The sequence below is a fragment of the Moschus berezovskii genome, chromosome 13, assembly GCF_049115385.1.
Source record: "Moschus berezovskii isolate FMDL1 chromosome 13, NW_MosBer_1.0, whole genome shotgun sequence".
Lineage (NCBI taxonomy): Eukaryota > Metazoa > Chordata > Mammalia > Artiodactyla > Moschidae > Moschus > Moschus berezovskii.
The window spans coordinates 50,367,828-50,395,602 of NC_142472.1; the positions used below are offsets into that span (position 1 = coordinate 50,367,828).

Sequence of the window (27,775 nt, forward strand, 5' to 3'; positions counted from 1 at the left end):
ACAGAGGAGCCTGGTGGGCTGCTGTGTATGGGGTCACACAGAGCCGGACACGACTGAAGCGACTTAGCAGCAGATAAGGAAAAAGAAACAAAATGATTCACCAGGCTAGAGAGATATACTTTTATCATCTTCAGAATTTACAGTTGATTTTTTCAACATCTCACTATGAAAAATTCATACACACTAAAAAGTTGAAATTTACAGTGAACAAGGATAAAGTCAGCACCTACATCTTTTGAAATTTTCACACCTAACTCATTACACATGCCTCACAGGTGTGCCTGCAGTGTGCTGAACATGACCACTGGTTGATTTCATTAGTTTGGTCAGATTACACAAGCATCTAATACAACCCCATGACAAATCAGTAATTCAATTAACTGGTAAGTGCTCACAAAATAATGGGCACACAAAGCATTTGCAGAGTAATTTCAGAACCTGTTATGCTCTGGGTATCCTCACAGGCCTCTGAAGAAACTGAATTTTGGAATTATTCCAAAGCCTCATTCAGCCCCAAGTATGAAACACTGAAAATGACCCAGTTGTCAGGAAGCAAAAAGGCTATAAACTAATGAGACTGATGTTCTGGGTTATTTCCCAGAGTTTTCTGTGCTGGCCTCACCGACAGAGTCTGCAAGTGCCCCACTGTCCCACTCCAGCCACCATTCACATGCCATTTTGTTTCACAGGAAAAGCCTTGAGACAAGGGTATGTAAGGATGGAATATATGACAGAACTGCTATCAGAAACCAGAAACAAGAGAGAACTAGTAAATACATGGTGAAGGAACATGACTGACTACCTGAAAAAACTGATACCCTTCTTTTAATTTTCATGAGTGTATTTTTCCTTCGATGAAAACAAAAAATTGCCACAACATGTAAAGGTTAACTTAATATATTTTTATTTTAATATTTATACCAACAATATATTTTATATTTGTACCAACATAAAAATAGGTATATTCTTTATATGCTTATAGTTTTCACATGACAATAAAAGCTAAAACATTTATAAATTAAATTAAAACAAAACCAATAAAACACAAATTAACCACCTTAATTCATTTAACATAACAAATGATGCTTTGTTCAAATAATAACATTTTGCCCAAATGAAATAAACCATAAGTATTTGGTTTACTAGCAAAAAGCTGTAGTTTCAGATCCCATTCTATTTCTAAATAACAATACTTGTTCATATATGTATCTTGTTCAACTGGTATTGATAAATTCAAGCCTTTTTCTCCCTCTTTCAAGATAATCAGAACAAAATATTAATCACACCGGTCAAAAGTCAGTCCTGAAATGCCCATTTTAAAAGACGTGAATTGAAAGACTAAAAGATCGATAACTGCATTCACTGGAATGGGCATTAATCACGAGAACCTGGAGCAGAAACCATCTTTACGAGTTAACTTGCTATGATACTACTAATGAGCGGAGGAAGCACTCTATCTGGGAGCCTCAGCACAAAGGACCGATTATCAGGGTACAGCTCTGAATAAGTATTCAACCTCTTCATGTCATGTCAAATCAGGTCTAAGGTGTACAACAGCTCCACACCATCCTTCCCCTCGCTCTCCTGTAATCTGTGTTCTGAAGCTTCAACAATTTTATTTGTTTTCAAATCAGATTTCAATTTTGAATATTTAACACTATTGTTGATGTGCATTTCACTCTCCTCATGTTTGCTAAGAATATGTGATAAATGCTGCCAATCTCTGCACCCATTCTCATTCTTCAGTTGATTTTTTCCCTCCCCAAAGAGTTTGCAATACAGACAAAACACAGAATCTTTCAAGGTCGAATAAAGTAACCAGGATCTAGTGGTTTTCTCACCATTTGCAAGAATTCTTGTATAGTAAGTTTCTGAAAACTTCCTCCCTGTACTGTCTTTTGGGAAGTTAAAATTTCTTACTTGAGGTGGATCATTTTCAACTAGAGAGTCCCTCTGTTTAATACTCAAAATTCGGGGCCATGTACCTGGATCTGCAGAAAGCACAGCTGAAATAACGGAGTCTTCTGATGGTTTCTCTCCCAGCTGCTCTTGAAGTTTATCAGCTATGTCTGACATGGAAGGAGGTAAATTCACACTCTGTTGGACCACTAATGTGTCTAGGCTACATTCTGCCGACACCTGTAATTCTGAAGTCTTTTCCTTTTTTTCTGGTATTTCTTCTATTTTTTCTGGAAGTATATTCAATGATCCATATAATTCTCTTTCATTGTCTTCTCCAACAGCGTTCCTTTTTCTGTTTTCTGATGCTAATACTTTTTTTAAGTTTGTTTCCATCATCTGAGGAAAAATAGATTATAATTTTTCCTTACATTATTAACACTGAAAAAAGTTAATGTATATACAAATGCCTAATAAGCATATGAAAAAGATGCTTATCATTAATCATCAAAGAAATACAATTCAATACCACAACAAATCACTTCATACCCACCAGGATGCCTACAATAAAAGGAGTGATAATAACAAGTGTTAGCAGAGATGTGGAAAAACTGGAACCTTCCTAAGGCACTGGTGGCAATGTAAAATGGAAAATAATGGTAATTCCTCAAAATTAACAGTCACTCTATAAGACACCCTATGTCACCCTATGGTGACACATATCGTCACCATAGTGACCCTATGCCACTTTCAAAGTGGCAATTCGAAAACGAAAATACATGTCCACATAAAGACTTGTACAAAATGATCAGAGCAGCATTATTCACAAGAGCCAAGAAAATAGAAATAACAATGTGGTATTATCCATACAATGAAATATTATTTGGCAATAAAATTAGGTGTGGTAAAGATACATGCTACAACTTGGATGAACCTTGAAAACAGTATGTGTGAAATTCAATCACAAGGTACCATATAGTATATGATTTCATCTAATAACAATTAAAATTAGCTATTCTGGAGCCAATAAAATAAAAATGTACACACACACACAAAAGAGTCAAAAGAACTGTATGCACTGTGAAGGGCATCTGCTAGCTGTAGTATTTTAATACAGATGGCTGGATGGCATCACCGACTCTGTGGACATGAGTTTGAGTGTACTCCGGGAGTTGGTGATGGACAGGGAGGCCTGGCGTGCTATGATTCATGGGGTCGCGGAGAGTCGGACACGACTGAGCGACTGAACTGAACTGAACTGAACAACCTGACCACGGTAAACAACGGAGCTCAGGAACCAAGAGCACTGCTCTGAGACAGTCCTGCATGCAGAGGCAGCACCAAGGCAGAGCAGGAGTGACATGATGTGGCATGTGCCCTGAAAGACCGCCCTGACTGCACCCTGGTCTCCAGTGCTCAGGGAAACCAGGGAACAGAGACAGCCAGGAGGCTGTGGGGTCAATTCTGGCAAGAGGGGATGGTGGTCAGGTCTAGGACTACGGTGGTGGGCACAGGGCAGAGCCAGGAGTGGGTTAGGAAGTAAAATTCAGGTTAGTTGGGAAATGAGTGGCCCTGGGGGCTAAGACAGAGGAGTAAGGAATAACCCAAAGTTTCTGCTTGGATACCTGACTGGATAGGGGGTTATGTACTGATTTGGGAAACAAGGAAAGCAGGCTTGGAGTGTCAGTTGTGGACAGAGTTTCAAATATTTGTGGAACATTCAAATGGAAATTAGACAGACATACTGGTGTGAAACTGAAGAAATATATATTCCAGATATATTCTGAAAGTCATCAAAATATATATAAGTTGAAACTATGGGACTGGTAAGACAATACCAAAAGAGCATATTTAAGAAGAGACAGAATGCCAAGGACTATTGTTAATGTTATTTTTTTACACAACCAAACTCAAGCCTTGGTCTTATTTCTTTCCTTCTTGAGTGTCTTGGTAATGAATAGGTAGTCAAGCTGTCACAATTCACCCCGCATCTAAGACTTACCTTCCTAGGGATCATTAAATTGAATCCAGTGTAGATCATCAGGAAACTCAAGGCTTACGTATAATTAAACGTTGGCATCAGAGCCAACAGAGCATATACATATATATTTTTTCTTGCAGGATCTTAGTTCCTCACATTACCTAAGGTATTATACATGAGGTCTAATCTAGCTGTGTGACTCTGGAGAAGACCTTCTCTGAACTTCAGTATCTTTAACACTATTTTGAAGGTTTTATTTAATTGAAAGTTAATAAACATTTAGTAAAGAGAATCAACTAGCTACATCTGACTAATTAAAAGAAATAATTCAATTAATTAAAACACCCCTTTTCACAGAAGTTAACTACTTTGAACATTTTTAGATGATTCTTTCCATGTTTATTTCCAAGTATCACAGTAACATGTTTGTATCACTATTTACTGATTTTTCCTCCCACTTTTAGGCATCGCTATCAACTTGTCAATGAGGAGGATGCAAGTTTAGTTCTCTCTGCCACTGTGCTTACCACACACAGTCACCCTCCAGCTGCCTTCTCATCCTCTTTCAACTTTGGCACCAATGATATATTGGCCAGGTCATTCTTTGTTGTGAGGGCCTTTCTGGCCCATTCCAGGACTGTCTGCATCTTTGGCCCCCACTCACTGATGCCAGGTTCTTAGCTGTGGCATGTGGGATCTAGTTCCCTGACCAGGGATTGAACCTGTGTTCCCTGCATTGGAAGGCAGAATCTTAACCACAGGATCACCAGGAAAGCCCTCACACACAAAATTAACTTAAGATGGATCACAGATATAAAATCTAAACCTAAAAAGAAGACAAGGTAAGTAAATATCTTCATAACCTTGGTAGGCAAAGACATCCTCAACAAGAGACAAAAAGTATTAATCAGAAAAGCAAAGAGTAAATTGAACTTTATCAAAATTTAAAACTTGGGCTTTTCAAAAACATTGAGAAAAGACAAAAACACTGTCCAGTAGAAAAATCTTCCAAATACATTTATTTTACAAAAGAAATGTAGCCTGAATATATAAAGAATTCCTATAACTCAATAACAGAAAATATAACCCAATAAAAAAAGTGAAAAAAATAAAAGTGATCTAAGACTTGGATACTTTACAAAAGAAGATATACGTGTGATAAAAAAAAGGAACAGCAGTTATCAGGAAATTAAAAGCACAATGAGATAATCATTTCATACCCACTACAATAGATTAAATCAAAACCAACAACACTAAATATTGTAGAAACTACAGAGTAATTGGAAATAATGGGGACACCAAATGGTACAAGAGAAAATTACTCCTTGTAACGTCTGCAAAACGTCAAGTCTTAAAGCAAGCTTACTTAGATCAATCAATTTCAATACTCATTTGAGAGTAATATTCAATGAAAGGTTAACAAAGGAACTAAATGAGATTCTAAGAAAAATCTGCTTAAAGTAAGCTAACAGGACAAAGTTACTGCAAGCTTGATCATTTAAAATTCATTAAAAGAGAATTACCTGTTTATACTCGTTAACACAACTTTGGCAGCAAAATCGCATCTGCTGACCTTCAACGACCAGGACATTGTTCCCAGCTCCTTTGCCGGGCAGGTACTCGCCGCACTGCTCACAGCAGTTCATCACTAGACCATTGGCCAGCCTGTACTTGTTAAAGCACTGGTTACTGCACAGCTTGTGTGTCACATTGTTAACGCTGACCTCATGCCGAATCTAGAAGAAAAACCAATTTACTAAATAAATCAACCAGATTAGCATTATACCTGATATATCTATTTTTTTTCCAACAAAGAATCTCCAGTAATTACTCAGTGGAAGAAATATTCAGGTAAAAGACATTAAAAAGCACATTATACTACTCTTTCATTTTTATCTTTGATTTCTTATAAAAAGGAAAAATAAGATTCACAGAATAAAAAGCAATAAAATATTTAAGAACAGAAAATGAATTAGCAGGTTTTGATATGACTTGATTAAAAACAAATGGATAGGGAATTTGTAGGTATTATAAACTTCACTGTGCTAGAAAACAGCGGTGGGGGGTGGCCACTGGGCACCAGTATCACCCACTTTCAGGATGGTGTCTGTAAGGACATAAGTTCTTGCTTTGCTTAGCTCTGTGGTAGCCGAGATAAAATCCTGTCCAGGATTTGCATGGCTCCCTGGTAACCCAGACCAAATTCAGCCAAGTGAGCACTCCCTGGATGCCTAGGAAGACAGCAGTGGCACCAAGGAAACGTGGGATGACCTACATACTTCCACTCCACTTATTCTATGTGTTCTTCTAAGACTGGTTGTTTCCTTCATATCCTGAAACTACATTCTCATTAAGTGTGGCTAATAAGAACAAAGTCCACCACGAAACCACTGCTTTCTTTATGACTGCATTCAATTCCACGCAAGCAGATGTTTACTCCCCATTCTATGGGAATGGGACATTTGTTAGGAGACAACTCTGCTGCTGCTAAGTCACTTCAGTCGTGTCCGACTCTGTGTGATCCCATAGACAGAAGCCCACCAGGCTCCCCCTTCCCTGGGATTCTCCAGGCAAGAACAATGGAGTGGGTTCCCATTTCCTTCTCCAATGTGTGAAAGTGAAAAGTGAAAGTGAAGTCGCTCAGTCGTGTCCAACCCTTAGCGACCCCACGGACTGCAGCCTACCAGGCTCCTCCATCCATGGGATTTTCTAGGCAAGAGTACTGGAGTGGCTTGCCATTGCCTTCTCCAAGGAGACAACTCTAACATATGCCTATTCTTCTCTTCAACTTCACTGAGGGAATTCAGGACACATCTATTAGGTAGATCGCAGAACATATAATAGCACCTAAAAGTTAAAATTATCCTTGTTAATCTAGATAGTAACTTAAATAAAACTCCAGACCTCTGTTAGTTTATTACAGATTGTACATCTTGATTTGTTCAGAACTCTTTTTCGAAGATTCTGGCTGTCTTCACAGGGAGACAAACGAGTTGTACTACAACATTTTGGGAAGGGTTCACTTGACTCCCCTTGAGGAACAACGGTAGCTTTTTTGGTAGGTGCATCTCTGAAACGCAAAGGACAGACACAATTTAAGAACCTTTCTTTTTGGTTATGCTGCGTGGCTTTCAGGATATTAGTTCCCTCAGCGCCCCGACCAGGGACTGAAGCCAGGCCACAGAAATCGCCAGGGAACTCCCCAGAATACTGCATTTTAATAGAAGTCAAATCTATGAATAACAACTGACATTTTTCATTTTCTCATGATTTAATCCTAGGATTCAACTATAATTTTTGGACCCAGAAAAATCCACATTTTGGTTTCACTACTAAGAGTTCCTAAATAATATGGGAAGAGATTCAGAAATAAAAATATTTTGTTGAGACTCATGGTGGTCCAGTGGCTAAGACTCTGTGCTCCCAATGCAGAGGGCCTAGGTTCGATTCCTGGTCAGGGAACTAGATCTCACATGCCACAATGAAGACTGAAGATACCAAGTACTGCAACTTAAGACCCAGTGCAGCCAAACAAATAAATAACATAAATTAACTAAAGCAATTTTTGTCATCACAGGTTATGACCTTTAGAAACTTGCCTCAGGTTATGATTTCTAGAAGCATACAAAAAGGGGACAAGCAACCAGGTAGAAACAAGATACAGGGTGGGGGAAAGGGTGAGGCAAAGGCAGTGGAAAAGAGAGGGTCCATTTATCTCTATACCTAAATTCCATTTTCCTGCCAAGAGTAAGTACAGTACAAATGACCCACAGCTCTGATGTATGCTAAGATAACTCAAGTTCTGTAAAGTTGAAGACACCTGTGCATCGATTCTACCCATAGGATCTCTGCAACTCCGTAAGGACATTCAGAATACACATTCATACTACCAGTGTCCAATCATGTGGAGGCGCGTTGAAGGGTACAGCTTACTTTTTACATGTCGCATTGCGTTTCTTTGGAGTACGCTTATGAGAGAAGGAAGAAAGGCAGGTGGTAGAACAGAAGAGGTGAGCTGATCCTTTTCGCTGATAAGCTGTCTGTCCCTTCTGTAAAGGTTTTTTGCAGTTTGCACAAGTGATTTTAGCTGCTTTAGTGGGTTGCTGTTGGGCAGAAGACTGGAAAATCTGTTTAGGAAGCGAGGCCACTGGTGATAAAGAATCCACCCCTGGCTGTTTCTGATTACGGGGAAAGGATGCTGACTGGGAGATCCAAGAATCTTAAAAATAAAACACACAAGAAAGTCACGAAACAGTTAAAAACTCCCATCAGAAAAATACTTAAAAATTTTCATTTTGCACAAGTTTAACAGAGTATTAAGGCAGGTTTGTTTTACAACCCAGCAGAACAATCCACTTCATATTCTAAGTGAATAAAGCTCTACTGTGCCAGCAACAGAAATGATGGTCCTGGAATAGTACACTGAGTAGCCAGCATCTCTAAGTAAGACCCTCTGCGCTACAGATTTTGCAAGTAATTTAAACTGAGCCTTGGTTTTCTCAGCTACAAATTGCAATAACACCCAACCTATCAGTGTTATGAAATCTAAATAAGAGGGAATTCCCTAACGGCCCAGTGGTTAGGGATGCTTTAGGTGCCAAGGGCCTAGGTTCAATCCCTGGTTGGGGAACTAACATCCCACAAGCCATACAGCAGGAAAAAAATAAAATGCCAAATGAGACAATGCATATATTAAAGGATCAGTTTTGTACACAGGGCATTTCCTAAGGCACTTTTTCTTTTCTAAGAAAGTATTAATACATTATAAAGAAATGTGAAAATATAGACTAAAATCTAGTATGCTGGGCTGCTAAGTCGCTTCAGTCATGTCCAACTCTGTGCGACCCCATAGACGGCAGTCCACCAGGTTCCCCTGTCCATGGGATTCTCCAGGCAAGAACAATGGAGTGGGTAGACATTTCTTTTTCCAATACATGAAAGTGAAAAGTGAAAGTGAAGTAGCTCAGTCATCTCGGACTCTTTGGGACCCCATGAACTGTAGCCTACCAGGCTCCTCCGTCCATGGGATTTTCCAGGCAAGAGTACTGGAGTGGGTTGCCATTTCCTTCTCCAAAAATCTAGTATGATATCCATTTTGATAACAGCTTCCTCCTAACATTATGAAAAATTTAAAGCATATAGAGAAGCTTAAAGAATTTTACTGTGAACACCCACATGACCACCATGTAGATGCTATACTATTTTACTGGTTTTGCTTTATCACACCTTTCTATTTATTCATCCCTCTAAATAATCTATCTTGTTATGTAATTCAAGTAACTTGTAGATATTAGTACACTTCCCTCTGTAATACTTCAAAATGCATGTAATTTAGACATAGCATTTTAAAGCAACTCTGTCTACAGTTACTGTAGACTATTTCCAGGCATCAGTGAGGTGGTATGGGCAGGAGACCCAGCTCTCCTACCTTTGCACAGGGACTCTGCTGTTTGCCTCAAAATGGTACAGGTTATGTATGGGTTCCAGTGCCTTAACATGCATACAATCATTTGGGAATCTTGTTTACACAGATTCTAAACTAGTAGGTCAAGTGAGGGGCCTGAGATCTGCATTTCTAATTCACTCCAGGGTAATGAAGCTTTGAGAGAAAGCCCAAGAGTGAGATGAGAAAAATGGCCCAAGAGTACTGAATTATTTTGTAATCGCTCTTCAAAAATAGCTTTTGTCATTAGCAAAAGGCCTATGGCCCCTTCACTTACTACATCTCCAAACAACTTTCAGAATACTAGCAATATTAACAACTCTATTTTCACGTCTAAATTCCCATGTGCTGCTTCTAATTTTGTCCTTTTTGACATTTTATCTTAATAGGCAAAAACAAAACAGAACAAGTAATCAAAGAAATTCTTTCACTCCACAGGAACATATGCTGGCAAACATGAAGTATATTCCAATAGATTTTTAGATTTCTTTTTGGCTGTAAAACACATCTTATAGGATCTTATTTCCCTGATCAGGGATTGAACCTGGGCCCTCATTTGAAGTCCTAAGTACTGGGCTGCCAGAGAGTTCCCCTGATAAAAGTTTTTATTACCAAATGCCCATAAGTTTATTGCTTCACCTGCCTACTTCTGAACTATTTCTTTAGAAAACAAAAATTACATGTTCATCCATAAAATACAGGATGCATTCTGGGATTAACTTCTCTGTAGATCATGTGGATAACAAAGCAGATTTAGTAACAGAAATAAATGCAAAGCGCTGCAAGATTTCCCATTACCATTACTATGGAAGAACAATACTGGGCTTTTTATTTTTAGCCATGCCAGGTGGCTTGTGGGATTCTAGTTCCTTGACCAGGGACCAAACCCATACCCTCGGTGTGAAAGCATGGAGTCCCAACCACAGAACCGCAAGGGGATTCTTTGGGCTTGTAAATTTGTATACTTACCCACACTTAAAGGGGACATAGTTATATATAATTATGAAAAGTGCAATTTCTACTGCTAAGAAAATAGAGTCTGTAACTTTTTTTCACTTTAGCTTTGACACATAAATAAAGCAAATGTTTTCTTTGTTCGTACTGCAACTATTTATCCTAATTTCCAAGTTTATTTTAGTATTATCTTTGTCTGCACTGGAATTCTGTTGCTGTGCATGGGCTTCTCATTGCAGTGACTTCTCTTGTTGATGAACAGGGCTCTAGGGCCCAAGGGCTTCAGTAGTTGTAGCTCACTGGATCTACAACACAGGCTCAGGAGTCATGGCCCACAGGCAGCCCCGTGACCTATGGGATCTTCCAAACCAGGGACTGAACTAATGTCCCTTGCACTGGCAGGTGGATTCTTAACTACTGGACCACCAGGGAAGTCCCTCAAAGTTTCTTCTTCTATCAAATTCCTATTTTATTATATTAGTGTCTCCAGCACAGCAAGCCACTCCAGTACTATTGCCTAGAAAATCCCATGGATGGAGGAGCCTGGTAGGCTGCAGTCCGTGGGGTCGCTAAGGGTCGAACACGACTGAGCGACTTCACTTTCACTTTTCACTTTCACACATTGGAGAAGGAAATGGCAACCCACTCCAGTGTTCTTGCCTGGAGAATCCCAGGGACGGGGGAGCCTGGTGGGCTTCCGTCTATGGGGTCACACAGAGTCGGACACGACTGAAGTGACTTAGCAGCAGCAGCAGCAGGTTAAATAAAGTCTCAATCACATTTTTCCACACTGTCCCCAGAGTAAATTTTAAGAGAAGGGGCCCAGCAGATTAATGCAAACCCGTCCTTAAATGCAAGGACAACCAAGACTTAGAAGGCAGAGGTGGTCTGCCCAAGACCAGTACGTGCCAGACACACTATTTTGAGTTTTAGGTATTCTTTCTTCCCACATCCAAACTCTACTTTCTAAAGAATAACATCTTAGTATTTAAGTGTTGGTCTGAGTGAAGTTAGTATCTCAGTGGGGTTTTTTAGTTGTTAAAGAGCAACACATACATATGAAGCTTGTAAATCTTAAGTGCAGAGCTCAATAAAGAATCCACCTGCCAATGCTGGTGCCAAGGGGATGCAGGTCTGATCCCTGGGTCAGGAAGATCCCTAGAGAAGGGAATAGCAACCCACTCCAGTATTCTTGCCTACAGAATCCACTGGACAGAGGAGCCTGGCGGGCTACAGTTCACCAAGGTCACAAAGAGTCAGCCATGACTGAGCATGCACACACCTATATTTTTATGACCACCACTCAGATACAGACACAGAAAGGTCCCATGTTTTTGCAACTCAATCACTTCCCTTCTTTCCCACAAGCCATACCTGTCCTGACGTCAGAGTAGTTGTCTTATTTTGAACTTCACATATGTAATCCTGTAATCTGTACCTGAGTTTCACACACACTGAAGATAGCTGTTCATCTGTTCCCACTGTTGAGTATTCCATTATGTGGTCGATACTATTTATCACTATTTCTGATGGACATTTGGACTGCTTCCAATATTTTGGGCTGAGGGGACATCAACAACTGTTTGATGTTGACATCATCAACAGTTTACTGGATAGGGGGACGTGATAAGCAAGGTCTTGAGCGACACTTCAGTGTGTATGACACAGAGTGGGCAGGATACAGGAGCGATCTTTGCTACTCAGGGGAGGAAGCTACAATGTATAGCTGGAGGACTGTCTTCCAATTTTTGACCATGATTTCTGTACATGTCTTTTAATGGTTTCCTGGGTATTTATCCTGTTCAGTATTTGTAAAGATTCTCGAATTCAAAGGTTAATGTTTTTTCTCCATTTTAGAAAATCTTCAGTTACACCTCTTCTGCCTCACTTATTTCTTCCTCTTCCTGGGACGTTAATTACATATCCTTTTCATCAAGTATCCTAAGTCTCTTACATTCTTTTCTGCATTTCCCCCTTTCTGGTTCTAACTCAGTCTGGATAATATTCTAATAAACCTTCTAGTTCATTCACACTTTCTTCAGCTGTTCCTACAGTTAACCTACAGTTAAAATGTAGACTGATAATCCTATTATCACCCCTCATGGACTCACTTCTAGTATTTGCTTTTCTCTCTTGATTGTGTTGTTAGATGGCCTGCCTTCTCATATCCCTGACTACCATTTCTATATGAAAAACTGGGGAAAACATTGAGACTCTGGATTATGTTCACATTCCCAATCCACAGGTCAATGGTTTTTGCTGTTGTTTATTTTGAAACCAGTGTCCTTCCTTGCAGGCCCCCATGAGTTTGCTAAAAGTCCCCCTTAACTCAGTGGCCGTTTCCGGAACTGACCACACTCGCATTACAGAAGAGCAACCCCAGGAAGATAGGGTCGTCTCAGATATGACAAACCTCGTTTTTCCAGTGTATTTGTAGCTCTATAATGCTTCTAACATTTTATACACTTTGTCTCCCCCCCATTATTCTCTGTAGGAGGAACAGGAGTTACCTATCAATTGTTAGTTTAAAATCTAAATCTATTATTGTCAGAAGCAGAACTTCCTAGAATCTGTATCCAGGACAGAAATGCTTATAATCCAACAAAGATACAACACAGATGCCAAGAACAATTTCCAGGTATTCTCTTGGATGAGATTTTGCTGTTTACATAAAGATACATGATGACCGAAGAACTTTCAGTGTAATACAGTATACCCTAAAGGTTAACAAAAAAATTAAATAACACAAAGTCCATTCTAATGGACACAATCCTAATTTCATAAGCTGTTAAACAAGTTTAATCTGTAATTTATGCAGAGCCATAATTTTATAGGATAAAACCTGAACCCATATATTTAAATATAACTCAACTCCAGAAATTCTCATCTTGATCTTTTTTTTTTCCTGTGCTGCAAAATATTCATTCTTCAGAAGTGGGAAGCACACAGCAATTAAAGTAAGATACTTTGAGGGAGCTTTGACTCTGAATAACAACAACAATTACAACAGTAATATAAATGCCGCCATCTTATTCTGTATGTCTTCTGATAAAATTCATTAATTTTACCAAAGCTGACAGCAGGCAAAAACAAAATTTGGGGTTAACACTAAAATTAGACAGCTTTCAAGATGCTATATTCCATTTAAACAAAGAAAAAAGCAGCAAAAGGCATTCCTTTTGAAAAGTGACTCCACCTTTCAGAAAGCTTGACACATCTTCACCATCACTCTTCACCTGACAACTTGGTAGACACTCTTTTAAGAATTCTGGACCAAGTGGTATGATTTAAAAGGGTATAGTCTTTAACTTCTGTCCCCCAAAGTGGAACTTAAAAGAACCCAGGAACACTGTAAATTCATTCAAACTTCATAGGTAACAGAAAGGAATTACTTCAGCATACACAAAATAGTTCAAATGTAGCTAAGAACTTCATATATATGAATGAATATCAAGTGAGTCCTTTAATGCTTGTTTTTCTGTTATATTTTAAAATCACTGATATTTCATGTCATGAGAAAATATCATAGTTGTATACAGTTTTGAATTAATGAGATAAAAGGATAACAAGAACAAAAATACATCTAAGTAATCTAAACAACTTTTGCTAGTCTCAATTATGTCCACTATTTTGAGTGGAGTGACAGTATCACATCTAACCACAGTATGCTCCTTTATAGTTAAGTATCAAGTTCATGTGCTATGCTTTTAAACTGAAAAGCATGTTATTGATCCACTTCACCATTAAATATATAACTTCAATTTACTTCAGAAAATGAAAAATGGGTCAAGGTTGAAGCATAAAAGATATACATGGCAAGGCGTCTGATTTTAACTTAAGAGCTTATATGTACATAAGATTGAATTCATGTTTCCACAAATATACATCTAAAATTTAGGAAATAATTACAAAATAAGAAATAAGTGAAAGAAATCAATTAGAAATAAAAAAATTTTTAAAGAGTGAACAGATTCAAAAGAATGATTTTTCAATAAACATTATTTCAAGTCTTCAACATCTTCAACTGTTTTTAAGCTTAACACATCATTCTTTACAGAGATCACAAGTTTTTTTATATTATTTCTCATGTTTCAATCAATAAATAAAAGATGTACATGGTAATAAGTAGATGACAAACATGAATGAACAAATTTATATTTTGCAAATCTATTTTTAAAAGTTCAATGATATATAAATTAGGCCTTTCCTGATAGCTCAGTTGGTAAAAGAATCCGCCTGCAATGCAGGAGACCTTGGTTCAATTCCTGGGTCCAGAAGATCCCCTGGAGAAGGGATAGGCTACTCCAGTATTCTGGGGCTTCCCTTGTGGCTCAGCTGGTAAAGAATCCGCCTGCAATGCAGCAGACCTGGATTCAATCCCTGGGTTGGGAAGATTCCACTGGAGAAGGGAAAGGCTACCCACTTCAGTACTCTAGCCTGGAGAATTCCATGGACTGTATAGTCCACAGAGTTGCAAAGAGTCAGACACAAATGAGCAACTTTCACTTCACTTCAAAGCATTCTTGGCTAAAAAATTCCATGGACAAAGGAGCCTGGTGAGCTACAGTCCATGGGGTCGCAAAGAGTTGGACATGACTGAGCTACTAAGCAAGAGAGCATGATATATAAATTAAGGAAGTTAAAACCTTTAAATGGTCAGTTCAGCAAACATTAAACAATATTCCTACTCCTGAGGACAGTTTAAAAAAGCCCAACATTTTTTTATGAGGGCTATTTTGAATTTACCATGAAAAGCTTTAAAAAATTGACATTTGACTTAGCCGTTTCACCTACAGAAACTTTTCACTAGAAAATAAGTGTGATAAACTTAGAGATTTGACATGTCAATCAATATACTACTGATGAAATGTCAAATGCTTCCCCTACACCCCAGGTTAAGAATAAGACAAGGGAGTCCAGTGGTTAGGACTTGGTACATTCACTGCTGAAAGTTGGGGTTCATCCCTGGTTGGGGAACTAAGATCCCACAAGCCCCACAGTGCTGCCAAAACAAAGCAGACAAGACTTTATACTTTAATCACTCCTCTTCAACATTACATAAGAAATAAAGGAGGATGTGCCAGGCTGAACTATTTCCATGATAAAACAGATTATTTGCCTTTTTCACTATGCTGGCATTTGCACTAATGGTACAGAAGCAATGATGAGTAAAACTGCTCACAGTGGAACCCAACTGTACTAGAAAAGTTGTCCTCACTATCAGACACATTTACTTCTTCTGTTCTTTCAACACCAAAAGGTTGACACGATTCTGATACTAACCACCTGGAGTGAGCACCAGCCCTGCTTAAAGACATATCCACAACAAGACTGCCCTCCCTTCACATGCCACCTACTGGCTGCAAATCTGGGAGCTTCCTAAGACCACTTCAGGTTTGATAATTTGCTAGAATGACTCAGAGAACTCAGGAAAGCTTTATACTTATCATCAGTATTATTTAAAGGATACAAATCAGGACCTGCCAAATGAAGAGACATACAAGCTGAGGAGAGGGAGGATCCCAATGCAGAGCTTCTTTCTGCCCATTCTCTGTCAATCAGGTAGCATCACCCACCGGGCACAGATGAGCTCACCAACCAGGAGGCCACACTGATTTCAAAGTCGAGAGTTTGCACTGGGTTTCATCACCGTGTGGGGATGAATGATGGGATTATTTGCTGCAGGTGATCAGACAATCTCAGTCTCTTTCTCCTCCATGGAAGCTGTGCTGGCTCAAAGGCCCAACTACTTGAATCACACGGTTGGTCTTTCCAGAGACCTTCCCTTAGCCTTAATCTTCATGAATTGGTTAATCTCAAGGATTCAGCCTCTCTCCCAAGAAACATGGACAAAGACCAGTGAAATTCTTTATTATACAAAAGAAGTCCTTGATGAAAAAGTAAAACTTAGTATGAATTTTACTAAATTTCAGCCTCTGATTACATCTTAATACTCTGTATAATGAACGAGGAAGCTGTATGATGAACGGGGAAGCATCCAGAAGCCACTTCCTTCTCATAACAAAGTACAATGAGACAGAGTGGAAAAGCACTTGCAAAACTTGCACTGCAGACTGAACAAGCCTTGAAAGAATGACAAACTGGTTACATTTTCTTAAATTAAGCTTTTCATTTAAAAAAAAAAAGCTGGTTGTTGCCAATGAAAAATTCGACGTTTCAAGTGAAAATCAGAATCTTTGAAAACTTGCATCTAACACTGCTAGCTTTCTAAGGTGTCAGCATTTAGAAGACCTAGGTAACTCAGTGAATCAACACTTACAAATAATGAAAGCACAATGTTACCAATTCATTCAAAGGTAAAATTCATCCAAAGATTAAGTGAATTTTAGTGTAATAATGTATGAAAAGTTCATTATACAGTTTCAGATTCCACACTGTAAGAACTTCTAAGAAACGACCACTTATCAAGTTTTGGAGCTTTGTCAAAAGGAAAAGAAAATATCCATAATTAACTAAAAAGACTACTAGAATATTGCTCCATTCTATAATCATGTATGTATGTGAGGCCAGATTTTCTCCTTATACCGCAAACAAAAGAAGACAATGCAACACATTCTATGTAGAAACAAATTGGAGGAGCTAAATACTGTCTTCAACTAAGCCAGAATAACGTCACTTTTTTCACTAAATTTCTTTGAAAGTAGTTATCTTTCATTAAAAATGTCACATAATATGTAATTATTGTTAAATACTTTTCAAATTTCAGTTTTAATTTCTAATATGGTAACAGATAAAAACAGAAACAAAAAACTCTGTGTTCCTCAATCATTTCAAAGAATGAAACTGAGTTCAAAAGTTTGAGAACTGTCCTTTAAAAATAATAATGTAAACAAAGACATATAGTGTGTGGAGTTTCAACAGTAAAAAAAAAAAAAAAGACAAAACATAAATGCCTGAAGAGTAGAGGAATAAATATCTCACACAACAGAGTATTTTATAGTCACTGAAAATTCTGGTTTTTAAATAACATAACATACTTAAAATTTACATTAAAAAAGTCCAGAGAACACAAGACTATATATAATATGCTCTAAATTTTATTTTTAAAACCACGGAGGCAAAAAGACTGATAGCAAACAAACTAAAATTTTAACAGCTGTCAGTCACTTCTACTTAGTGGGTTGGTAACAGATACTAGTTTCTTATTTGTAACTATGATTTCTTTCAAATACTCTGTAATGTTCTCATAATCAGAGAAAAAGATTAATTTTAAAAAATTTTAAAGAAAAAAAAATATACTAGCATTCCATTAAACAATAAGTGATTTGGTTCTTAGTTCTAGTTACTTTCTAGTTCTTTTCTAAAATTCTAAGGTGATCAATAGCCAAAAGCACTAAGATGGCCAAAAGCAAACACAAACAAAAACCAAAGAACAAACAAAAAAACAAAGGGCACCTTAAGTCATGAAAAAGCCAAAAAACAGATTTGCTAAATTTTAAATAACTTTCATTATATTTTACCAGAACATGAATGGCCACGGAAGCGTATTAAAATTTAAAGCAAGTTTTCCAATTTTAAAATGAAGAAACTAATAAAGTGCTAATTTAAAACAAAAATCAGAGACAAAGAGTCCAAGAATAAACACTTGAAAAGTAAAAATTGAAAAATCAAGTTATGTAATTACAAATTAAATAAAATTTAATTCTTATGTAATATTACCTTAATCCTTTAGTTCACTACCCATCTTTTTATCCTAAGAATTTTACATTAAAGATGGTAAACAAAGATGGAGGTAAGAACTATGGGAGTTTTCAGTTAAAACTTAAGATACAAAAACACTTGGGTCAACTGCAGTTTTACTAAGTAAAAAATTCTACCTTAATATGAAAGTTAAAAAATATTTCACATATAGAATAAACTGGATATAGGTACTAAGAGTAAAAGCCAAAAGCTTACAAATTTAGGGTGAAAGGAGAGTATTTATTATCATTCACTGCTTACCAGGACTATGATGAGTTGTAAATCCTCCATTCTGAAATTCACCTCCTGCCACATTCATTCTACCAGGATTAAAAGGTCCTACTGCAGTCTTGGTCTGTGAAGTTAAAGACGGGGTGTATGTTTGCATATTAACACCAAAATTACTTGACTGAAGTCCTTTAGCGACATCTCCCAAGTTGGAATTCTATAGTGATGTCATATTTGTAATCATTAAGTTCATATCTCGCCCATTCAGAGCTTAAAACCTGCTTCTAAAGTTGTAACATTAGTAATATGAATTTCACAGTCGATTCTGTAGTGATAACACCATTACCCATTCCTGCATTTACCTTACTTCTTGAAAGACTGGAAGTGGAGAAATCCAAATCTTTGGTTCTGTTTTTAGTTCCAGGAAATCCCCATTCAATAAAACTGGAAGAAACTGTCTTTTCCCTTCCATTTGTTTCCATGTCCTCTTCATCATCAATAACAATTGTCTCACTTATATTTCCCTTCTGAGAAGCCAAATATCTTGACGAAGGAAGAATTACAGAATAATGTCCTTGAAGCTTTTTATTTCTTGATGCAGGAAGTACAAAATGTCTTTGATCAGGTATTACTGGAGCAGAAGTTGAAGGAGGTTGTATAGATTCAATAAACACAACATCATCATCATCACCATTATCACCTTCCACTGATGAGTTTCTAGATCTATTAACTGAAGGACTAGCTGGGTCACCAAATGAGTCTCCTACATCCATGAGACTAGCTGCCATGGCTTTACTCCCAAATAAGATAGGAGTCTGTTCAGTCAAGTCTAATCTTCCTGCTGAACATTCACCCATGCCAAAGAACCTGTAACAGAGAGGAAAGAAAAAAAAGTTCAAGTAAATTACGATTATTATATTTTATTGCAATTAGCATAAGTGAAATTTTAAATTCTTTTCTAAAGTGATTTTATCTATTAATAAGTCCTTCTGCTAAGCTGCTAAGTCACTTCAGTCGTGTCCGACTCCGTGCGAGCCCATAGACGGCAGCCCACCAGGCTCCCCCGTCCCTGGGATTCTCCAGACAAGAACACTGGAGTGGGTTGCCATTTCCTTCTCCAAATAAGTCCTTCACTGAAATAGAAAATAGTACAAAATAATTCCATCAACTACCAATAACCCAGGGTCCAAATACAATTAGTATACCAGATATACCTTTATCTACTAAAATTATTATACTGTCCAAATGTGCTTCCCTAGTGTGTTTTGTCATTGTTTTTCAAATTCTCTGCTTAAAACATAACAACGTAATTAAATCATTCTGAAACTTTGTCATTGTCCACAAATTGCCAAATACTATATTATAGGTTTATGCAAATTTCTGAAAAAAACTATGTACCCATGAGATACATATAGTTCAACTCATTTTATAGATCAGGAAACATGTGGGTAAGCCCAAATAGTATTTCCACTCAGGGCTCTAACTTTAGGCTCCAAATTCTTAGCCTTGGTTTTATTTAACAAACACTTCTGTGTACTTATATGCACTAGAGAACGACAAAGGAAAAGGATCCAGATCCAAATAATTGGAAGAATCTGGAGAAGTGAAAGATCAATTCACGAAGCAAAGCTCTCAAAGCAGATAAGAGGAAGACGAGGATATGCATAGCACAGGTGGTAATGAAGCTAATCATGAACAAGAAATCACCTTTATCTCAAAAGCAAGAGGGAAAAGTTAAGTGTATCGCAGTCCCTCAGTACCCCCAGGGGGTTTGGTCCCAGGATATCCACAGAGGCTCAAGTCCTACAGTTGGCCCTCCATATCTGAGGTTCCACATCCACAGATTCAACCAACCCTGGATCCTGCAATACTACAGTATTTACTGAAAAAAATCTATGTATTAAGTGAATCTGGGCAGTTCAAACCCATGTTGTTCAAGGGTTTGTCCAATTATAGCTGGAGCATATATAGGTATGTAGAAACAATAGATGGAAAGCTGAGCTAAGTTTACAAATGCTGGCTTCAATTTTCTTAGAAGCTCAAGACAGTGAAACAGGTGGGATCTATAAGGGTACTGAATAATTAAGAGAACTCATACAGTAGTCATTCAATTTTAAGCATTTCATACAGAAATATGCTAAGTAAGATTCTATTCTAAAATTTTCCCAACTAATTTTAAGTGATAGTACTTAGTCATACAATAGATAATGTTTATTCTTAATGGGTGCTATATCATTAAATATAGTAATCCATAAATGCTTAAATAAGTGAGGCAGGAACTATTCTTTGTCTCATTTTACTGATCAGGAAACTAAGACTCAGAAGATAGTGAGTAATCTGCCTGGCCTGCCCAAGTCTCCACTGCTGGAAAGGGTGGAATCAGGAGTCAAACCCAAGAAATCTGACTCTATAATCTACTTCAAAGACACCATATTATATGCAATTATTGTATACAATTTCTTAAGTCCTTGTTTTATTAAGATGAAACAAAATTAACATTCATGTAACTCTACTTCAAAGATAAATAACAAATCTGAGGACCCAGTTAAAAGGGTTATAAAAGAAACATGAAAATTAGGATCATAGTTAACACATATACAATAAGCTTATAATGTGGTTGATTTTCAAAGGAAAGAGGCAATAATTCGCCTCAACTAAATCATGAAATTTAAGAACTGTTATTTACACACACACACATTCTTGTTAGTTCTTTCTGTATTTGAATAAATCTAAAACGGAAAAGAACAATTTTTGGTTAGAGCAACAGCTGACTCCATGGTGCCCTCTGGTGGCTATTAGGTTCTATCTTAATCTTCCCAAAGAAAATCATAGAAAGGGGATTCTTTATGCTCAGCTCATTCCAGTCATCTATTTCTGAAAAAAAGATTAAGTATTAACCTATCTTCAAATTTCAGATTGTAAAAAAGTTAAAACCTAACCCTAACCACTATTAAAAGTCACTGTTTATATACTTTAACTATCATTTTCTTAATTCCATAAACATAAGCCTACAAAAAAATTTTAAATATTTCTACGATATTATCCAAAAAGAGAAAAAAGTTTAGCTAAGGCACTAAGCAAATTACCTCACTTACCTGAGTTTTACTTTTCTAAACTGTAAACTGTTGTTCATACTATAAATGGGGAGAAAAAAAGGACTCTGAGGTTTTTATTGTGATAACTGGACATACAAGTCCCTGGTCTCTGCCTGGACCATATTAAAGAGGGCAAAAATGATAAATCTCTCTACTGAGAAGGTATTCAGGCAAATACTTTGGCTCCACCCTAGGATTTCAACAAGTGTCTAATTAATCTTAAATATTTTAGTCTTCCTGTGGTATCTTTTTATAAAAAATCTTTATTGAATTTGTTACAACACTGGTTCTGTTTCATGCTTTGGTTTTCTGGCCAAGAAATATACAGGATCTTAGCTCCCTAAACAGGAATTGAACCTTCACCCCCTACATTGGAAGGTGAAGTCCTAACCCCTGGACCACCAGGGAAATTCCCTTCCTGTGGTATCTTATTCATCCACAACTATTTAATTTTCATCTTGATACAATGAAAATTAATATAAAATTAAAGGAAAATCCACACAGAGAAGTGTGGAATCTAATGGGAGTTCCCTGGTTGCTCAGTGGTTAGGATTCCAGGTTTTCACTGCTGTGGCCCAGGGCTCAATCCCTGGTCAGGGAAGTGAGATCCCACAAGCCTCACAGTGCAACCAAGAGAAAAAAAAATTGGACTAGAATTTCAGCCTAACTAAAAAGTTAGGCTAAAACCCAAGCAAGACTCTTATATGCAAATTATCTCTAGGTTGTCAATAACCTTGCAACGTTAAGAAGGTATTTCATTATCCATAAAGATAAGAGTTAACACTAAAACAAAGACACAAATTAGGGTCCTTTGCCCTATTGTGTTTACTTTTATTCTAGTTTTTATTTCCTAAAGATTGCTACAGTTATCTTTTCAAAAGATTACAGTAAAATATACAGAACACAAAACGCTATTTTAATCATTTTTAAGTATGCAGTTCAGTGTTATAGTTTTTAAGTATGCCTTTTTAAAGCTGCAAAAATGTCTGCTGAATTCGTAAGTTATAATTCAATATCGTTAATTTCCTGAGATCACTTTCAATTTAAAAAAGTGAATAATTTACTAGCCAGTCAATATTCAATTATGTTTATGCACAATTTGATAGAAGTACATATTAAAATGACTCAAAAAACAGTAGCTAAAATAGAAATGGTGAGTTATTAATATGATAAGACTAGCATATGATGATAAAGGTAAACAAACCTGCTCACTGAGCCTTCAAATATTAAAATCACCAAGAAAGTATTTTCAAATATTTAATCACTGCTCCAAAGGTTCACTTTTGGCTATCTATAGGCATATCTATATCTTCAAGGCTCTATGAAACATAGAGTATGCATGCTACAAAAATCTGTTGATCGCTTAAGTTCTAGAACACATTCTATGGCATCTCTGACTTATACTGTAACAGATCTTTTGTAATATAAAAATATTTGTATATTTACATAAAAATAGCATCAATTTCAAAATTAGCTTCCTGTTAGTATATACTACAAGGATTCCCATTTAAAATCAAAAACTAAATAAAGGTGTATGATGATTCTCGAGGTTTTACTCACAAATGTAAAGAGATAGGAAAAGGAAGAATCAAATGAACAATCATAACAAACAGCAGGAGAACTACTTAAGTACCTAAGTAATAGGCACTTAAGAGATGGTAGATTGATCACACAAAACTAACTTCAATCCCTTCTAAAATCCCCATAAATGACAGTAAAGTTCCAACTCACAAGACAAAGAAAAAGTAAAGAAGAAACAAAAACAAAAAATTTGATAAGCTGAAGAGCAGGTGGATGAGTAGTTAACCAACTCTGCCTGAGACAGCCTAACTCTAAAACAGTGAAGGAAAAAGCTGAGAAACTTCTGTCTTAAGCTAAGGAATCGTCAAAAGGCTCAAAGCCTGTAACTCCTGATATCACTGGAATAGGGAGCAAACACCTAAAACAAGGAGGATGTGAAATTCCAGATCCCTTCCCTTTCTCCACGTTGATGATCACAGGCCTTCCCCCTTTCTGGCCCAAGTTCTAGACTTCTATTCTTTGCAGAGAATAGAACAAAAGATCTTTGTTTCAGGTTTACCAGGCATTGGTGAATGCCTCAATATCATGTATTTGAAATGCTCCCTTTCCCAGCTGATTTTCAGAGAGCTGGCATCCAGACTTCAATCTTCCAAGCAGCAGACTCTTCCCCAGGAAACTTCTTTCTCTGAAACACTCCTTTCTGTGGAATTAGGAACTCCCCAAAAATGAATGACCTAAAGATAATGACTTCAGAGGTTCTCCATCAATTGGCCTAAAAAGATTCATCCTACAGTGAAGCTCCAAGCTGAAACATTCCACTCATTTTTCTAACCTATTTTCTATTTCTCAATTCTTAACCACTAGTAGACCAACCAAGGATTATAAAATATCTGAAAAAATCCTCTAATAAGAAAAATAATCCTGACATATATATATATATACACTATTGACACTGTGTATAAAATAGACAACTGAAAACCTACTGTACAGTTCAGGGAGCTCTACTCAATACTCTGTGGTGACCTAAATGGAAAGGAAATACAAAAAAGGGGATATATGTATATATACAGGTATAGCTGATTCACTTTGCTGTACAGCAGAAACATAACACTGTAAATATAACACAACTCTACTCCAATAAAAAATAATGTAAAAGAAAAAGTTGTTAAAAAAGAAAAAAAGGAGAAAGAGAAAAGTGCAACAAAAAGAAAACAAAATCGAAATCCACACAACAATCAGAACTCTAGCCGGACACATGACAAGCAAAAGACTAAAAAATTGACATTTCTAGTATTAAAAAAGAACTTCTAGAAATAAAAAGCTTAGCAAAAATGGAAAACTCAGTAAAAGGACTGAAAGATAAACCTGAGGAAATATCAGAAGACAAAAAACACAAGAATTGTAGCTACTGTTAACAATGTGTATGTGTCTCTCACATAACTTAAGGGCTAGTCACTTTACAATCTTTTTAGCAATTAGGAACACAGACACAATTTACTCATAAAATGTGGATAAAAAAGTGTATTGAATAAGATGTGCATTTATAAAGATTCAGTTATTGACTCTTAATTTGTACTTGCCAAAGTAATAAGAGAGCAGAGATATAAACCAGACATGAAATCTGGCTGGCACTAAACCTAGTCTCTTCCACACTGTGTTCACCTATGCTAGGAACCTGCTGTTGAGAAAAGTGGCTTTTCTAACTGGTAATAACTGAGTCAGAGATTTGTTATCCTTCCAATCTTTTAGTCTCCACCAGTTCCCTTTTCCTAATAAAGTCCCTCATAGCTCTAGAACCCTGCCCACATCCCTTCATCTCACACAACTACCACATAATCTGAAATATCATTTCAGGTATCCTATGAAAATCACCCAGTCAAAACATTTTTCCATTCCTAAAAGCTGTCTAACTAATGAAGTGTGCCATGAAGCATAACAGAGTAAGTGCAAAGTCAAGTCTGGCAAGAAGCAACAACAGCAAAGGGAAGGCAGGAATACTACTATGAGAAACAGTAGTATTCACAAGTTTCTTTTTGATGACTGGTGAAAAACTGACCAGCTGAAAGAATAGTCAGGATCTAAGACTGTACAGAATCCCAGATAATAAAAGTAGAATCAGAGATTTTTTTAAAAAAATCATCTTGAGACACTTTACAAAATTATTGATTCAGGATTGGTGTTAAAGCCATTAACACAACTGCTGACAGGGAACTGGGCATTTTATTGTACCAAAATGAACAGCACTTAGGTTACTTTTTAGCAACAAGAAAAAAAACACATCAACTTCATAATGGAGGCTGTCACTACCAATTTGGTAATTCGTGGTCAACCTTAGAATCGCGACTAAGGTAAGAACTAGATTATCTCTTTTAAGAAAAAAAATATATATATATATCTCCTGATGTGATGCTTGCCTGAGTTTTATCAGGATACAGAAACACAAATCTTCCTCAAATATAAGACAAATACACACACAAAGTATTGTGTCCATCAACCTTAGAATAACGATACGATTCAATCAGTCTAGTTAATTCAACAGTACAGAAAAAAATTGTTTCTAACCACTAGAAAGCAAAAAAAATGTTAAAAAGAAAGCATTAAAAATGGAACATCTTAGAACTCTAAGAGAATACCAGTGGTGTAAATATCAGCACGCACTCCCCATGCTTTCCCAGGGATTTCCCTGACTTGGCTCTGCGGACGAGGTCCATTCCAGAAAGGTAAGTTTCACAGAAGCACACTCTAGTACTGCGCTAACTGTATTCCACAGACACGCGGGGTAAAATTACTCACCGTGGACGCTTTCCTCCTTAATTACTATCACCGAACTATCACCAGACTGTCCTGAAGGTGATTCCTGGCCCTAGAACGAAGGATGAAAACGGACTTCGTTATAGCCAAGCTGGACGCAGCACCAGCTTACCAGAGAGGAAGCAAAGGGACAAGAAGTGAAGAAGCCTCAGGGCTCCTCCACACAGCGCCCACCCCACCCCACTGCAGCCGAGGCGCCAGGTACACAAACACCGAGGCCCCGCCACCACCACGCGACCGCACAGTCCCTGGGAACCACAGGCGGGAGGCGGAGGGCGAGCGCGGCCTCGAGCCAGCGGAGACGCCTATCCCCCGATTCGGCCCGCTCGCCGCCGCCCCTCAGGAACCCACTAGCTAGCAGCTCGCGTCGCCGCGGGGCGGAAACCCCGTGTTGGCCCAGAGCCCGAGACCTGCCCGTTCCTCGTCCGCCATTAGAAACTCGCCCAAATAAGCCGTGAGGAGAAGACGCCGCGCCGGGGTCTGGGAGGCCAAAGAGGGGACCTGGTGCGGGGGGCCCGTGTGCTCACCCCGAAACTTGTGGACCCCGGGTCGCCGCCGGGAGAGTGAGAGCGCGGCCACGAGTGCCCACGGAGGGGCCCCTCCCCCACCCCGCGACCCCCGAGGCCCGCCGGCGGCCGCCTCACTCCGCCCTCGCGGCCGCGCCCGCACTCCCGCAGCCCGCGGGCCGCCCGCCAGCGCGCCTGGGACATCAGCGGAGCCGCCGGCAGTCGGAGGCCCCGAAGCGGCAGCCGCGACTGCGGCCGCGCTGCGGGCCGCTCGTCCCGGGTCGGTGGGAGGCTTCGGAGGCCGCCCTCACCCATCTCCGCCTCCCGGCGCCTCCGCCTCCGCCTCCGCCTCCGGAGGCTGCGCCGCTCCCGGCCACCCTCACTGTCGGCGGCCCTGGGCTGGAGACACGGAGCGGACAAGACTCACCCGGTTCTGGCTGCAGCTCCGCGGAACAAACCTCCCCTCCCCCGGCCCACCCCCACCCCAGCCTTTGGCAACACGCGCAACTCTGCTCGGTACAGTCCCCGCTTTAACGCTGGTGAGGAGACGGAGGCGGCGGCGGCGGCGCGGCCCGACCCGGCAGGCCCCGCCCCCTGCGTCCTCACTGGCGACCGGGTAGGGCTGGCTCGGCGCCTCGGGCACGCCTATTGGCTCCGTCCGCCTTCCTTCAGGACTCCCACTTGAGGGGGTGGCCCGAAGTCCTGTCCGTCAGCCATAGACCACACCCCCGCGCCTCTACTGCACTCCCCGCCTTTTCCGTCCGGATCCCCGACCGGCGCGTCGCAGTGTAGACAGAAGAGTCTGTTGCTAGCTGCAGTGGCCGAGCGCTGTCGGGCCCTACCGGCCCGAAGACCTGAGCCGGGCCACCTGCAGCTGCGATCGCCGCGGCCTCGATGTCCCCCTCGCCCTCCATATCCAGTGTCTGGGAGCCCCGTGAGGCCTGGGCGGGCGGGGGCTTCAGCGACGGGGGCGGGAGCAGGGGTCTGGAAGGCCGGCGGCTGGGCCCCGCGCGCTCCGAGGGCTGGAAGCGCTTCCCTTCTCCTCAGCTCCGTGGGGAGGCGTCCCCGCTCCCGTCAGGGCTGCTGGAGGAGACGACATCCTCCATCTTGTCGTGGCCGCGGGGGAGACTGGGGGCAACTCCGACTGGTCCCAGGAAGCCGGGGCTGGGCCCCGCGGCGGAGACGGCGCCTGCTGCCGGCTCCGCACCTGGGCCCGGCCTCAACTGGAGAAAGACCCCACGCAGCAGGAAGACCCAATGCAACCATATAAATAAAATTAAAAAAAAAAAAAATCACCAAGGACATAGTTGAACTCAACACCATCACTCAACTGGATATAAGGACATCAAAAGTCTTATCCAGTATATGGTAGAATATATATATTCTCAAGCTCACACGGATCATTCACCAGGACAGATCACATTCCAAGTTCTCAAACACACCTTAACAGATTTAAAAGGACAGAAATTCTACAGTGTCTGATCTTTGGCAATGGTAAAATTAACCTAGAATTAAATAACAGCTGGAAAATCTCAATAAATGAAGACTAAACAACACAGTTGAGCAAGCTCTGGGGAGTTGGTGATGGACAGGGAAGCCTGGAGTGTTGCAGTCCATGGGGTCCAGTCGTGAAGAG

The 27,775-nt window shown here is 39.2% G+C and overlaps 1 protein-coding gene across 1 annotated transcript; it reads right to left on the reverse strand.

The window, feature by feature from the left end:
• Positions 1 to 908: 908 nt before the first annotated feature.
• Positions 909 to 26,645, reverse strand: ZMYM5 (zinc finger MYM-type containing 5). Its single transcript, XM_055426423.2, has 8 exons — positions 26,567 to 26,645; positions 25,616 to 25,685; positions 18,569 to 19,073; positions 18,240 to 18,333; positions 7,814 to 8,099; positions 6,785 to 6,950; positions 5,404 to 5,616; positions 909 to 2,298 (listed from the first exon to the last, which is right to left on the reverse strand). Exons 3-8 carry the CDS (start codon positions 19,061 to 19,063, stop codon positions 1,531 to 1,533), a joined length of 2,022 nt encoding a protein of 673 aa, XP_055282398.1. The 5' UTR covers positions 19,064 to 19,073; positions 25,616 to 25,685; positions 26,567 to 26,645; the 3' UTR covers positions 909 to 1,530.
• Positions 26,646 to 27,775: the final 1,130 nt, after the last annotated feature.